Source organism: Scardinius erythrophthalmus, assembly GCF_964197995.2.
Source record: "Scardinius erythrophthalmus genome assembly, chromosome: 10".
NCBI classification, from domain to species: Eukaryota; Metazoa; Chordata; class Actinopteri; order Cypriniformes; family Leuciscidae; genus Scardinius; species Scardinius erythrophthalmus.
The window spans coordinates 45026134-45042920 of NC_138230.1; the positions used below are offsets into that span (position 1 = coordinate 45026134).

General features: G+C 43.9%; 1 protein-coding gene across 9 annotated transcripts; it reads right to left on the bottom strand.

The window, feature by feature from the left end:
* Positions 1 to 10738: 10738 nt before the first annotated feature.
* LOC308697030 (uncharacterized protein) lies at positions 10739 to 16219 on the bottom strand. Of its 9 annotated transcripts, none has more exons than XM_081376077.1 (10): positions 16149 to 16172; positions 15697 to 15749; positions 14443 to 14515; positions 13551 to 13615; positions 13147 to 13429; positions 12722 to 12855; positions 12600 to 12632; positions 11551 to 11830; positions 11281 to 11417; positions 10739 to 11187 (listed from the first exon to the last, which is right to left on the bottom strand). In XM_081376077.1, the coding sequence occupies exons 4-10, from the start codon at positions 13612 to 13614 to the stop codon at positions 11183 to 11185; spliced, it is 936 nt and encodes a 311-aa protein (XP_081232203.1). In that variant the 5' UTR covers position 13615; positions 14443 to 14515; positions 15697 to 15749; positions 16149 to 16172; the 3' UTR covers positions 10739 to 11182. The 9 variants fall into 9 exon arrangements, with proteins under 9 accessions (XP_081232203.1, XP_081232200.1, XP_081232204.1 ...); XM_081376074.1 differs by lacking the exon at positions 14443 to 14515 and adding an exon at positions 14963 to 15003; XM_081376078.1 differs by having other exon boundaries at positions 15697 to 15752.
* Positions 16220 to 16787: the final 568 nt, after the last annotated feature.

The window sequence follows — 16787 nt, forward strand, 5'->3', positions numbered from 1 at the left end:
TGTTATCAAGCTGAGTGGGTCTTATGGAACCGCAGTGACTTCCCTGGCCTAAGCCCTCTCCCATCTCCGCCCCAATAATGTGGGGGATCAGAAGGCTTCTGTCTAGGCACTGGAAGGTGGCAGCACTAGTGGTGTTTTAACAGGGATCCCAATCAGTTGACACATCAGCTACGTCGAACGTGAGCAACTGAAAGGGAACGTCTCGGTTACGTAGCTCCTCAGCCCTAGATGGTTAGCTATGCAACACTATACCTCCTCCTCATTGTATATATCAAAATGAGCCTTTATTGATCCAGAAACATACAATAGAACATGCAACGCTGTAGAAATTTATTGATTTAGAAAGCAGAGAGATAAAAAAGTAAACAAATACACAAACCCCTGGATCAAACTGGGGTTAAGAATCAGGTGCATTTTAAAAAAAAACATTTCAAACCTTTACTGAATGTGCACTGAAACTTATCTTTTATCTTAAGGATAAAAGGTGTATAGGTAAAATGAAAACAATGAAAAAAGTGCAATATTAGTATTGCTCAGAAAACAGAAGGTTGGTATTTTGCTTGTAGGATCATTGGACTGTGGCGTAACATCCTCAAATTGCCTCACACACACTCCATCTGAACACCAGAGGGCATCTCACACACACACAACATATATCCCTTTGTACACCAGAGGGCATCGCACACACACTCGTTCTGAACACCAAAGTGTGTCTCAGGGTGTATTCACACCTGCCTCGTTTGGTTCGATTGAATCGAACTCTAGTTCGTTTCCCCCCTTGGTGCGGACCTTTTGGGCAGGTGTGAATACAGCAATCGAACTCGGGTGCGGACCAAACAATCGAACCGAGACCCAGCTGAAGAGGTGGTCTCGGTACGGTTCCAAACGAACTCTGGTACGGTTCGTTTACGGTGTGAACATGAACCGACCCAATTGCAGAAAACTGCGCCTTTTTATTTGACTGCTCTTATGAGGATACTTAACAAAACGGACATTTTGGCATAATGGTGTCTAAAGCGAGCGAGCTAGAGCGCGCGCACGGCAGAGAGAGGGAGCGAGAGACCTTGTGTGTGTGTGTGTGTGTGTGTGTGTGTGTGTGTGTGCGCGCTAGTGTGCCTCACGAAGCGCATGTAACGACCCAAGCAATCAATTGTCAGTGCGGCCGGGCTTTTATCTATACCATATAGTTTCTTCATATTGCGTTTGTAGAGAATAACACCAAATCAGTAAAATAACAAATATTACATTACGAAATATCTCCATGCTGAGCCTGTTTGTGCACTTCCTGCTTTTCCCTGCTTGAGAATTCCTGTCCAATGAATGGACGACCTTAGCACACGTGTGGTTTTGTTTACACATTTTGGTTCACTTGCAAAAAGAGCAGTGTGAAAGCGAACCGTACCAAACAAAAAAAATCAACATTCTATTTGGTCCGGACCAAAGCAAGTGAACTATCGGACTTTCCTGGTGTGAATACACCCTCAGACACACTCCTGAACACCAGAGGACGTCTCACACACACTCCTTCTGAACACCAGAGGACGTCTCACACACACTCCTTCTGAACACCAGAGGGCGTCTCAGACACACTCCTTCTGAACACCAGAGGACATCTCAGACACACTCCTTCTGAACACCAGAGGGTGTCTCACACACACTCCTTCTGAACACCAGAGGACGTCTCACACACACTCCTTCTGAACACCAGAGGGCGTCTCAGACACACTCCTTCTGAACACCAGAGGACGTCTCAGACACACTCCTTCTGAACACCAGAGGGCGTCTCAGACACACTCCTTCTGAACACCAGAGGACGTCTCACACACACTCCTTCTGAACACCAGAGGGCGTCTCAGACAAACTCCTTCTGAACACCAAAGGACGTCTCACACACACTCCTTCTGAACACCAGAGGACGTCTCAGACACACTCCTTCTGAACACCAGAGGGCGTCTCAGACACACTCCTTCTGAACACCAGAGGGCGTCTCAGACACACTCCTTCTGAACACCAGAGGACGTCTCACACACACTCCTTCTGAACACCAGAGGGTGTCTCACACACACTCCTTCTGAACACCAGAGGGCGTCTCAGACACACTCCTTCTGAACACCAGAGGATGTCTCACACACACTCCTTCTGAACACCAGAGGGCGTCTCAGACACACTCCTTCTGAACACCAGAGGACGTCTCACACACACTCCTTCTGAACACCAGAGGGTGTTTTACACACACTCCTTCTGAACACCAGAGGACGTCTCACACACACTCCTTCTGAACACCAGAGGGCGTCTCAGACACACTCCTTCTGAACACCAGAGGACGTCTCACACACACTCCTTCTGAACACCAGAGGGCGTCTCAGACACACTCCTTCTGAACACCAGAGGACGTCTCAGACACACTCCTTCTGAACACCAGAGGGTGTCTCACACACACTCCTTCTGAACACCAGAGGACGTCTCACACACACTCCTTCTGAACACCAGAGGGCGTCTCAGACACACTCCTTCTGAACACCAGAGGACGTCTCACACACACTCCTTCTGAACACCAGAGGGCGTCTCAGACACACTCCTTCTGAATACCAGAGGACGTCTCACACACACTCCTTCTGAACACCAGAGGGCGTCTCAGACACACTCCTTCTGAACACCAGAGGACGTCTCACACACACTCCTTCTGAACACCAGAGGACGTCTCAGACACACTCCTTCTGAACACCAGAGGACGTCTCACACACACTCCTTCTGAACACCAGAGGGCGTCTCAGACACACTCCTTCTGAACACCAGAGGACGTCTCACACACACTCCTTCTGAACACCAGAGGACGTCTCAGACACACTCCTTCTGAACACCAGAGGACGTCTCAGACACACTCCTTCTGAACACCAGAGGGCGTCTCAGACACACTCCTTCTGAACACCAGAGGACGTCTCACACACACTCCTTCTGAACACCAGAGGACGTCTCAGACACACTCCTTCTGAACACCAGAGGGCGTCTCAGACACACTCCTTCTGAACACCAGAGGACGTCTCACACACACTCCTTCTGAACACCAGAGGGCGTCTCAGACACACTCCTTCTGAACACCAGAGGACGTCTCACACACACTCCTTCTGAACACCAGAGGGCGTCTCAGACACACTCCTTCTGAACACCAGAGGACGTCTCAGACACACTCCTTCTGAACACCAGAGGGCGTCTCAGACACACTCCTTCTGAACACCAGAGGGCGTCTCAGACACACTCCATCTGAACACCAGAGGGCATCTCAGACACACTCCTTCTGAACACCAGAGGGCATCTCAGACACACTACTTCTGAACACCAGAGGGCATCTCACACACACTCCATCTGAACACCAGAGGGCATCTCACACACACTCCATCTGAACACAAGAGGGCGTCTCACACACACTCCTTCTGAACACCAGAGGGCAACTCACACACACTCCTTCTGAACACCAGAGGGCATCTCACACACACTCCATCTGAACACAAGAGGGCGTCTCACACACACTCCATCTGAACACCAGAGGGCAACTCACACACACTCCATCTGAACACCAGAGGGCGTCTCACACACACTTCATCTGAACACAAGAGGGCATATCACACACACTCTATCTGAACACCAGAGGGCAACTCACACACACTCCTTCTGAACACCAGAGGGCATCTCACACACACTCCATCTGAACACCAGAGGGAGTCTCAGACACACTCCATCTGAACACCAGAGGGCGTCTCACACACACTCCATCTGAACACCAGAGGGCATATCACACACACTCCATCTGAACACCAGAGGGCGTCTCACACACACTCCATCTGAACACCAGAGGGCGTCTCACACACACTTCATCTGAACACAAGAGGGCATATCACACACACTCCATCTGAACACCAGAGGGAGTCTCAGACACACTCCATCTGAACACCAGAGGGCATCTCACACACACTCCTTCTGAACACCAGAGGGCAACTCACACACACTCCTTCTGAACACCAGAGGGCATCTCACACACACTCCATCTGAACACCAGAGGGAGTCTCAGACACACTCCATCTGAACACCAGAGGGCGTCTCACACACACTTCATCTGAACACAAGAGGGCATATCACACACACTCCATCTGAACACCAGAGGGCAACTCACACACACTCCTTCTGAACACCAGAGGGCATCTCACACACACTCCATCTGAACACCAGAGGGAGTCTCAGACACACTCCATCTGAACACCAGAGGGCGTCTCACACACACTCCATCTGAACACCAGAGGGCGTCTCACACACACTTCATCTGAACACAAGAGGGCATATCATACACACTCCATCTGAACACCAGAGAGCATCTCGCACACACTCCTTCTGAACACCAGAGGGCGTCTCACACACACTCCTTCTGAACACCAGAGGGCATCTCACACACACTCCATCTGAACACCAGAGGGCATCTCACACACACTTCACCTGAACACCAGAGGGCATCTCACACACACTCCATCTGAACACCAGAGGGCATCTCAGACACACTCCATCTGAACACCAGAGGGCTTCTCAGACACACTCCTTCTGAACACCAGAGGGCGTCTCACACACACTCCATCTGAACACCAGAGGGCGTCTCACACAAACTCCATCTGAACACCAGAGGGCGTCTCACACACACTCCATCTGAACACCAGAGGGCATCTCACACACACTCCTTCTGAACACCAGAGGGCATCTCACACACACTCCATCTGAACACCAGAGGGAGTCTCAGACACACTCCATCTGAACACCAGAGGGCATCTCACACACACTTCATCTGAACACAAGAGGGCATATCACACACACTCCATCTGAACACCAGAGGGAGTCTCAGACACACTCCATCTGAACACCAGAGGGCATCTCACACACACTCCTTCTGAACACCAGAGGGCAACTCACACACACTCCTTCTGAACACCAGAGGGCATCTCACACACACTCCATCTGAACACCAGAGGGCATCTCACACACACTCCTTCTGAACACCAGAGGGCGTCTCAGACACACTCCTTCTGAACACCAGAGGGCATCTCACACACACTCCTTCTGAACACCAGAGGGCAACTCACACACACTCCTTCTGAACACCAGAGGGCATCTCACACACACTCCTTCTGAACACCAGAGGGCAACTCACACACACTCCTTCTGAACACCAGAGGGCATCTCACACACACTCCATCTGAACACCAGAGGGCATCTCACACACACTCCTTCTGAACACCAGAGGGCAACTCACACACACTCCTTCTGAACACCAGAGGGCATCTCACACACACTCCATCTGAACACCAGAGGGCATCTCACACACACTCCATCTGAACACCAGAGGGCGTCTCAGACACACTCCTTCTGAACACCAGAGGGCGTCTCATACACACTCCATCTGAACACCAGAGGGCGTCTCACACAAACTCCATCTGAACACCAGAGGACGTCTCACACACACTCCATCTGAACACTAGAGGGCATCTCACACACACTCCATCTGAACACCAGAGGGCGTCTCACACACACTCCATCTGAACACCAGAGGGCGTCTCACACACACTTCATCTGAACACCAGAGGGCATCTCACACACACTCCTTCTGAACACCAAAGGGCATCTCACACACACTTCATCTGAACACCAGAGGACATCTCACACACACTCCTTCTGAACACCAGAGGGCAACTCACACACACTCCTTCTGAACACCAGAGGGCGTCTCACATACACTCCATCTGAACACCAGAGGGCAACTCACACACACTCCTTCTGAACACCAGAGGGCATCTCACACACACTCCATCTGAACACCAGAGGGAGTCTCAGACACACTCCATCTGAACACCAGAGGGTGTCTCACACACACTCCTTCTGAACACCAGAGGGCATCTCACACACACTTCATCTGAACACCAGAGGGCATCTCACACACACTCCTTCTGAACACCAGAGGGCGTCTCACACACACTCCTTCTGAACACCAGAGGGCATCTCACACACACTCCATCTGAACACCAGAGGGCATCTCAAACACACTTCACCTGAACAGCAGAGGGCGTCTCACACACACTCCTTCTGAACACCAAAGGGCATCTCACACAAACTCCATCTGAACACCAGAGGGCGTCTCACACACACTCCCTCTGAACACCAGAGGGCGTCTCACACACACTCCCTCTGAACACCAGAGGACGTCTCACACACACTCCCTCTGAACACCAGAGGGCGTCTCACACACACTCCCTATGAAAACCAGAGAACGTCTCACACACACTTCACCTGAACATCTGAGGCCATCTCACACACACTCCATTTGAACATCTGAGGCCATCTCACACACACACTTCATCTGAACACCAGAGGGCGTCTCACACACACTCCTTCTAAACACCAGAGGGAGTCTCACACACACTCCATCTGAACACCAGAGGGCGTCTCACACACACTCCCTCTGAACACCAGAGGACGTCTCACACACACTCCCTCTGAACACCAGAGGGCGTCTCACACACACTCCCTATGAAAACCAGAGAACGTCTCACACACACTTCACCTGAACATCTGAGGCCATCTCACACACACTCCATTTGAACATCTGAGGCCATCTCACACACACACTTCATCTGAACACCAGAGGGCGTCTCACACACACTCCTTCTAAACACCAGAGGGAGTCTCACACACACTCCCTCTGAACACCAGAGGGCGTCTCAGACACACTCCTTCTGAACACCAGAGGGCATCTCACACACACTCCATCTGAACACCAGAGGGCATCTCACACACACTTCACCTGAACACCAGAGGGCATCTCACACACACTTCACCTGAACACCAGAGGGCATCTCACACACACTCCATCTGAACACCAGAGGGCGTCTCACACACACTCCATCTGAACACCAGAGGGCATCTCACACACACTCCATCTGAACACCAGTGCTGCGTTCCAGTCCACTTTTAGACACGCACTTGCGAACTTCCCTAAACACTTCCCCTCGGAGGAATCCCCGCCGCCATTTTGAAGTGCGTTCCACTTCGTGAAGTGGACGAGGGAAGTTTATATCGACAGACCCTCGTTCCCTCGATTTTGACCGAGGGAGCGAGTCTACTTCATATGTACACTTCAGGTATCTATATGTCCCACAATGCAGTTCGATTGTGACGTCACCACAAATCTCGTCTAATCACCACCACAACAAACAACTCTATGATATATTAATTATAGATTTTTTTCATTTAAAACAACCCACACACACCTATATACATTTGGATGCTACATTAAACAAATTCGTAGAGGGAAAAAATGTAAATAATAAATCAACTCTTTAGCTGATTCCAAGTGATCAAGGGCTTAGGGCGTTCCAGTTCAGCCCATTGCAGTTTCCGCCAGTAGTGGGCACTCGTGCATCGTAAGCAATGACATACATCCGAGTGAACGAGATGGAGGGAAGTTAGCAAGTGAAGGGCATGACAATTTTGGACTGGAACGCAGCACCAAGGGCATCTCACACACACTTCACCTGAACACCAGAGGGCATCTCACACACACTCCATCTGAACACCAGAGGGCGTCTCATACACACTCCTTCTGAACACCAGAGGGCGTCTCAGACACACTCCTTCTGAACACCAGAGGGCGTCTCACACACACTCCTTCTGAACACCAGAGGGCATCTCACACACACTCCATCTGAACACCAGAGGGCATCTCAGACACACTCCTTCTGAACACCAGAGGGCGTCTCACACACACTCCATCTGAATACCAGAGGGCGTCTCACACACACTCCCTCTGAACACCAGAGGGCGTCTCACACACACTTCACCTGAACATCTGAGGCCATCTCACACACACTCCATCTGAACATCTGAGGCCATCTCACACACACACTTCATCTGAACACCAGAGGGCGTCTCACACACACTCCTTCTGAACACCAGAGGGCATCTCACACACACTCCTTCTGAACACCAGAGGGAGTCTCACACACACTCCATCTGAACACCAGAGGGCGTCTCACACACACTCCCTCTGAACCCCAGAGGGCGTCTCACACACACTCCATCTGAACACCAGAGGGCGTCTCACACACACTCCATCTGAACACCAGAGGGCGTCTCACACAACATAAATTCCTCTAAACACTAAAGGGCGTCGTTTCTTTGTAAAAAAAAAAAAACAATTGTCACTGAAATAAGGTCATGAAACTCATACTGATTATTTTTTCACAAGACTTTTGAAAATTGTATCACGTAGCCTAGAATATTTGCTCAAAAACTATGTGAAAATCATCTTGCCTACTTATTCAGATAAGACAATATACTGATTTAAAATGTGTAAGACATGTTTTGTGTAAGAAAGCTTTATGCGAGGATGTGGGTTTTTTGTCATTTGTTGTGTATATTTTGATAATGTTATAAATAAATTCAAACAATCAAAAAGCCATTATTTTTTAAATCTCCTCATTCTTTGTGCAAGGTTGCTCAGAATGATAGGGCCTGATAGCATTAATATTGATGGCTTTCACACCTGAGAGAGACAAAGACCCTCCCCTAATGGCCCTATCAGGTGCTAAGAAAATCCAGCAAAATGCGCCGGCACGTTTGCCGACCCCAGAGGGTTAAGCAGAAAAAAAAAATATAGGTTTGAAAAATCTTGAGGGTGAGTTAATGATGACAATTTTAAGTGAACTAATCCTTTAATTGAACACCGCTCCCTGAAGAAGGAAACAGAGACATTACATCAGAACTGATTAACACATTGAGATCTCGCCTGAGAGCCCAATCACCTTCAATTATAACAAAAACAAGCCAATGTACACTGGCGAGCGAGATTGGTGGTAAGCCACTCCCTTTACATATGGTTATATAGACCCCTTTTGCGCCAACGTCACAGTTACGTCACGGCGCTAGCTGGAGGCAAAACAAACGGAAAACTGGAGGCGGCCAATACAAACCAGCACAGATTCGGCTACATAATAAGGAGCTTAAATTATTATTTTTATTATTAAATGTCATTGTTGTGTTGTTGGGTGCAAGAATCGATGAAAAATGAGTATGCTGTATCTGGAATTTTTATTTCTAGAAAATATTCATATCTTTAAAATTGCACCGTAGTGTCACTCTTTACATTGTTGTCTTCTTGGCGCTGGCTAGGCAGAACTGCGGATCGTCTTTACATGACCATTCAGCACATAGTTATAGGCATCTAAATATATTTATATGTCCTCAGTTTCTCTTTACCCTCGGTTTAGGTATATCGGGTAGGTATAGAAGTCAGGCCACTCAACCGGGGGTAGAATTAACGTTAATCCTGTAAGTTCGTCCATTGACTGAGCGTGTACGGTCATCTGGTTCCGTCCGTTAAAATTAACTTTTGCAAATAACAATCGCGGTCCTGGACAGTGAGTGACCTTGCACATTAAGAAAAAATCTGATTTTCTTCAGTCATTGTTAAAAAACAAGCTAACAAAACTTGCAAACTAGCGTTAGTGAAGCGGCCAGAGGGATCTTTCTGCCTCCAGCTAAGCCCCGCCCACACAAATACGTCACCATGTTTCCAACTGTAAAAGGGTCTATAAGGCAGCATGCAACTCACTCATTCAAGTTTGCTGAGGGGGTCCCGGCCATTCAGCAGTAGTACAGGGGTTGTGGCAGGCGGGACGTAACTCTTCAGGAAACGGAGGTTACATTAGTAACTGAGACATTCCCTATCAGTCGGTCACGTTCTATGTCACGTTAGAACTGACTGAAGCATCAGGATCTCTATGGATAGCGGCACAACCGCTGATCCTTCCTATATAAGTCGCATAGACCTCCATACCCGGTGGAACGGAAGAACATAACTTTCCAAGGGGACGATCGATAGCTGCTGTTCCTTTACCCTATACAGCCACGACTTAACTTGTGTCTTTATGCACCTCCTGACCAATTGGGCAGGGACCCAGGTTAAGCTCAAGCACAGCTGTGCCTTTCTCTATGATAATGAAAGATTGACACACTAAAAGATTGGATAGAATAAGAGTTAACTATTGGCTGGTTCTCTGTGCGCCCTGTTAGTGGAGCGGCTAAGTGCTTATGTTTGGCAGAATCGTTCAGTCTATGATACAAGCGTGAAAATTGGCATGAGCAGTCTCCATGGGTCACTTGACAAGAAAATTGTCCGAGCATTGTCTAGTGACCATCAGAGACTGCTCATGTCAATTTTCATGTTTGTATCACCAAATAAACCACTATATCACTTAACTGCTCCACTAAGGTATCGGCCATCTTGAAAAATGGCCACCATCTTGAAATTTCAAGTACAGTAGCTGTGGGTGGCTTATTGTCTAGTGACCATCAGAGACTGCTCATGCCAATTTCCATGCTTCTATCACCAAATAAACCACTATATCACTTAACTGCTCCATTAAGGTGTCGGCCATCTTGAAAAATGAAAAATCTTGAAATTTCAAGTGGCTCGGACAATTTTCTTGTCAAGTGACCCATGGAGACTGCTCATGCCAATTTTCACGCTTGTATCATAAACTGAACTATTATATCACTTAGCCGCTCCACTGTGTAGCAACTCAGTTTACATGTGTAAGGCCAGCAGTAAGTCGTGTAATTGAGAGCACTAATTATCGGTCAATGAAATGTGTCATATGAGCAACAGCATATTTATTCGAGACCAAAAAAAGCATTATTTATTGATGAAGATTGTGAAAAATGTGTGTTTTATTATAGCACCAGCATGAGGAGTGTTGTATGCCAAATTATTTCAACTCACTGTTACACAATGTTTTCTCAGTTACATGTTATGATTGTGATAAAGAATTATTTTAATCCATGGTTTACAAGTTTTAATTTGTTCAACTGTTGCAACTATCAGTTCACGTGTGCAAGGCCAGCACGAGGAGTGTCATATGCTGAATTATTTCAACTGTTACACGCGTTTTCTCAGTGAATAAAATTGATGGGAGAAGATTTGAAGCAGGCATTTTATTGAAACAATGCAGAGAGGACAAGAGACCAGTTACACACTGAAACTTAAAGGATGAAAACAATGAAGTGCAATATTATTATTGCTCAGAAAACAGAAGTTTGGGATTTTGCTTGTAGGATCAGTGGACTGTGGCGTAACATCCTCTCATTCCACTTAATCTGGCAATGAAATCAGAAACCCATTATTAAGGCAACATACACAGTATAAATAGTACAAATGTCTACACATGTCTCTCTCCTAGAATTGCTCACCTGAAAACACCTCGACCTCACACAGTGTGAGATATTCATTGCGCCCAGGAATAAAAATGTTAACAAATCGTCCATTAATAGGCTTAAACTCAAATGTTTTTGTGTCTCCAGCTGGGATGGACACAACAGTCGCAGCCCTGAGAAGACAGTAACAGAAATATGCATATTAATATTCTTCTGTCAAAGGCATGTTTGTATTAAAATGAATTTATTCAAAGTACTGTTATTTACTCATTTTCTAACCACTTCTGTAATAAAGAGAATACTTACAACTCATTATTGTTGCCATTATTTTCCAGGCTGTTGCCGATACGGATCTGAGCTCCATTTATCCTCTCTGGACAACAATCTCCACGATTAGTGATGCTAACCCTGGTTACCTTGAAGACTTCCCCCAAGTCAACTCTCCACCAGGGGTTCCTGTCCCCATTAGTGTGACTGCATGACCCCAGACTGTAAATTGAATTCCTGTTGCCATCGACAGCCCTTTGAGCTCCTGCTTGACCGAATATGCTAGACTGGACAGCTTTGGCTCCAAGAGCAAGATTCCCTGTGTAACAAAATAACTTTGTACTTTAACTTTTTTTTTTACATTAACAACTGAAGTATAATCCCAATAAAATGAGCAAAATAATGCTAAGCTATGCAATACTATTTTTACAAGTTTCGTCATAAATCTAAAAAACTATTTGTTTTACGTGTACAATATCCCTTAAATATTTGTCTTGCAAGGAATATTTTTCCTTACGAAAGTTTAACGTTTATTACAAGTGAGCATATAAAATATTTCAACTCAAATCAATATTTTATCAAATGATTTGTGGCTAGTAGCCATTAGTAAGCCGGGGTCTTGATCACCCTGTCGGGTTTATTTTACGATAACATCCGTCTTGATGTACATTATCGCTTATTACACGGCTTGGTTGAATTCTAATGTAGAATATTATTAGTTATTTCATGATATCAGATAACACCGTTGCCATGAAAATCAGAGCGTTGCTATGGACGCAGGATTCTAACCATAGAGATGGAACAGACCATTTTCTTTAGCGGAAGCTATACAATCGTTTTTAAATCAAACTTTTTAAAACCAATATTGTGTCAAATTATTGATTTATTTTGTAGGTAGCCATGCAATAAGCGGGATAATGTAGAGCGAGGCGGTTATAGCGAATTCAAGACTGTCCTGATCACCCTGTCGGGGTTGTATTCGCTATAACAACCGCCTCGCTCTACATTATCCCTTACTTGGGAACCAAATGTTCAGTAATATTATACATGCGCTATCGACAACATTGAAAGTAATGAAGAGCACTCACTTGGGCCACAAATGTACAATGGTGTGTCCAATACTGTTAATAAAATAATAAGTTATATTATTAAGTTATACACACATTAATAAGTACATTAATTCTATCAGAGTGTTCTGTCTTTCCCTTACCTCCAAACACCTCGACTTCACACAGAGTGAGGATTTCATCATTCCCAGGTAAAAAAATGTTGACATATCGGCCATTAACAGACTCAAATGAAAATGTTTCTGTGCCATTAGGAGCAGTGAGAATAGTTGCAGCCCTGCAAATACAAGAACAGTGTTAAAGTGAAAGCCAGAATCTACACAACACAATTCACACATCTAACAAATTAAATTCAGCTGTATTGAAATCATATGGTTTTGCATAGCACCAATTCAAGAAACATGTCTTATCACAATCTGAATAATATTGTTCAAGTATAGTACATCTCCATGGCTGTGGCTCGCTGAGTGGTTGGTTTGTGGAGTTACAATTTTAACTCCTGTTTTATTAAACCAGACTGAACATCATAAATATGGGGAGATGATAGAACAACTGAAACATTACTTACAGCTGATTGTTGTTTCCGTTGTTGTCCAGCTTGTTACCAATACGAATCTGAGCTCCTCTAAGGCGGTCTTTGCAACAGTCTCCACGATTAGTGATGGTAACATTGCTTACATTGTAGACATTTCCGAGGTCGACTCTCCACCATGGATTAAACTCAGTTTTAGTGATAGTGCATGAGCCCTTCTTGTAATCTGAGTCTCTGTTTCCATCTATTGCATGTTGAGCATCTCCCTGTGGGTCTCCTAACGAGGACTGCAAAGCCACGCCATTAAGAGCAAGAGTCCCTGTTTGAGATATGAAAAAAAAAAAAAAAAAAAAAAGACAGGTTCAAAGCATATATGTAACGATACAATGGTTACAGTTTTTTATATCCAGGCATTTTTACTTGTATTAATGTAAATATACCTTTCAAATCAGCGACACACATCCCAGTAAAAAGTGTTAGAAATACAACCACACGCATGTCCATCCTGATATAAGACATAACACATCTCAGATCAGCATATGAAGGAAATCACTTTCAATTTCACCTCATTTAAACAAAGAAACATAAATTGATAATGTAATGATAAAATATAGAAGAACCTCATGACTTAAGGGCACCTATTATGCGCCTTTTTACAAGATGTAATATTGGTCTTGGGTATCCCCAGAATGTATTTGAAGTTTTAGCACAAAATACCCCAGTTAATTTATTATAACCATCTGAAAATGTCATTTTTGGGGCTGGTTTTAAAAAGAGCGGTTTTGGTGTGTACCACCTTAAATGTAAATGAGCTGCATATCCCCGCCCTGCTGCTGGACCCAGATGATGAAAAGACTCCGGCAGAAGAAACACGAATGAAGACCTGGGCGTCTCGGAATGTTTTTAAAACCATAATCGCATCCCCTTTGCAAATATGGATGTGCAACACACCTTGTGATAACTTCCGCGCAATTTTTTGAAACTACACAAATACTGTGATAACGTTTGCCAAGTACAAACAAAATTATATTCATGCGAGGGGTGTTGTTGCGTCATGTTGACATTACTTGTCATACAGGTGCTTATGGCTACAGAACCAGAAAACAAATGCTACAGGGAGATAGACGTTTATATACCGTCTATGGAGATAGAGGTATTAATTCATTTACATTTGTAATTGCTGCAAAAAATAACACGTGACATAAAACTGTCTGACGTTGTTTGTTGAGACATCCTATGACGACTACAATAAATAGCTTTAGACACATTTGTTGTTGAACCGGCTGACATCGATTGAAATGACTATTTGCTCAAATCATAAAATACACTTACTTCTGGAGGTGACGTTGGATCGCGAACAGTACGCAACGATCCACACCTGAGGATTAACTTTGACCCTCGTTCACTAAATAGTCAGAAAAGGATTTGCGCAAACATAAACGTATTTAGGAAGTTTAAGTGGCTCATTTTCTTCATAAATAAAATCCAGTGAAGACTACCATGTCCATTCTTACATCCCACAACAGAACACCTACACTTCTTAGGAGGCATTACCGGCTGTTGTTGAAACAATGGCAATGGTGTAGCCTACAGATCACAGAGGATGGGGTAACCACAGTGTCAAACCACATTGGTGGGGCTTGCGCAATTCTACGTCGCATTGCACCGAATCTTAGAACAGTTTGTTCTGACACAGTGCTTATGATTTATTGAGATTGTAAAACACTGGGTGAGTTTGTATTATTCTAGGGTGGTTTTGCTCACACACTGCCAACACACATTTATGTGCAAACACCATGTCAAAGTGAATTTTGCATAATAGGTGCCCTTTAAAGTGTGTAATGTGACTAACCTGTCTCCGTTCTTTGTTTTTAAATCCCTCTGCAGAGATTGCTTTATTTATTTATTTATTTTTTTCATCTTGCTGTGATCAAAATAGCACCAATGCTATATTTTCTAAATGTCAATCAATAAACAATTCATTACTTCACTGAGCTCATATCTGCATTAAATTACTTCGTTTAAATTAATACATTTTTAGCTAACTGACTTAGTACATACATTTAAGTACATTTACATATCTGAAATGCTCTGGTAACAGATCAAGCTGTATGACGACTCATGCACTTTCTGTAAATCTGCTTTGAAATGTGTATTGTGAAAAGCACTATACAAATAAACAATTTGGACAAAATTGTACGATTTTAAGTAGCGAAAAAACGTAATCCTGTACTTTTCAAAATTGCCGCTACTGTAATTGGTGGCTCTTGATATAAGATGTTTAATGGGATCAGCATCATAAGAGGAATCAGGTGTACTATGCTTTATTTTTCTAGATCAAACGTTTCAAAAGTTAGAACCATTTCAATGCAACATTTTTGACCTGGTGGTGGCGCTATAGAGTTTGTCCTGGACACTCCAAAGTTTGTCAAATTACTTTGCCTTACCATCATTACAAGTGTGCCAAGTTTCATAATTTTCCTACTTACGGTTCATATGGCTGCAATTGACTCACATTAGGGAAAAATAATAAGAAAACTAATGGATTTGAATTATAATGTTAGAGTGACAAAACATTCAACTCACCTGGAATTCATCAATGTATCAACCTCACAGAAGACCTTCACAATTCAGCAGTTCTGCTTTTAAACAATATATTACCGTCACTGAGTGAAAGAGTGGAAGAGTCAAAAGTTCCAATACAAACTGTTACTAACAATTAGTGATGAGAATCTTGTTCATTACATCTGTCACGTGACAAATGAACAAAAGACTAAAAGGAAGTTAAAGTAATTAGGGTCCCTATAAATTATCTTCGACTGCATTATAATGATTTCTTAATTCAGAATATGATCAAGATTGTACAGGTGGATGTGTTCAGAGAATTTGCTTAAGAGGAACAGTTAACATTTAAAGCCCCTTAAATGAACAAAATGAATAATTCTGATGAACGAGATCAAACAAGAAAGTCAGTAAAACGACCCAAACTTCTAATCACTACTAACAAGATAGTGCAGACAGGCAGAAGGTACACATACCTTGAATACAACAGAGATCAGAGCAGGACTGACTGAACAGACAGAACTTAAATACAAACACAGATTACACTGATTAACAGAACACAGGTGAGACTAAACGACTAAACAGGTGATACAACTGAACTGATAATGACGGTAACCGTAGAAACAAAGGAGTGGCGGGAAAAGAACAAAGGCAAACAGGAGCCAATCAAAACTCAAACTGAAAGTCCAAACAAACGGACTATATTTATTTGTTATCCAATATATTATTCATATGAGAAATATCATTCCGTCAAAACATTTCAAACCAAAAATCTGCTATTAAACATAGATATGAATATTCACACGAACCAGCAGTCTGAAGATGGTCTAGTTGAATAATATTCTCCCAACCAAATAAATAATTTTTAAATATCTGTAAAATAAACTTAAAATGGATCAATTACAAAAGAGTCCCCATTTTATAAGCTGTAACCCTAGCCTTTACATGTCCTCCTACAATATTAGTCTTGGTTAAACAAAGAAACGATCACATCATAATTGTCTAAATAAATTTATAATTCATATATTAATAACCTTCATTACACACTTTTGTGATTTTCGCCATTAAATAGAAAGTCTTAATATATGCAAACAAAGTTAACTTCATCTTAAGAA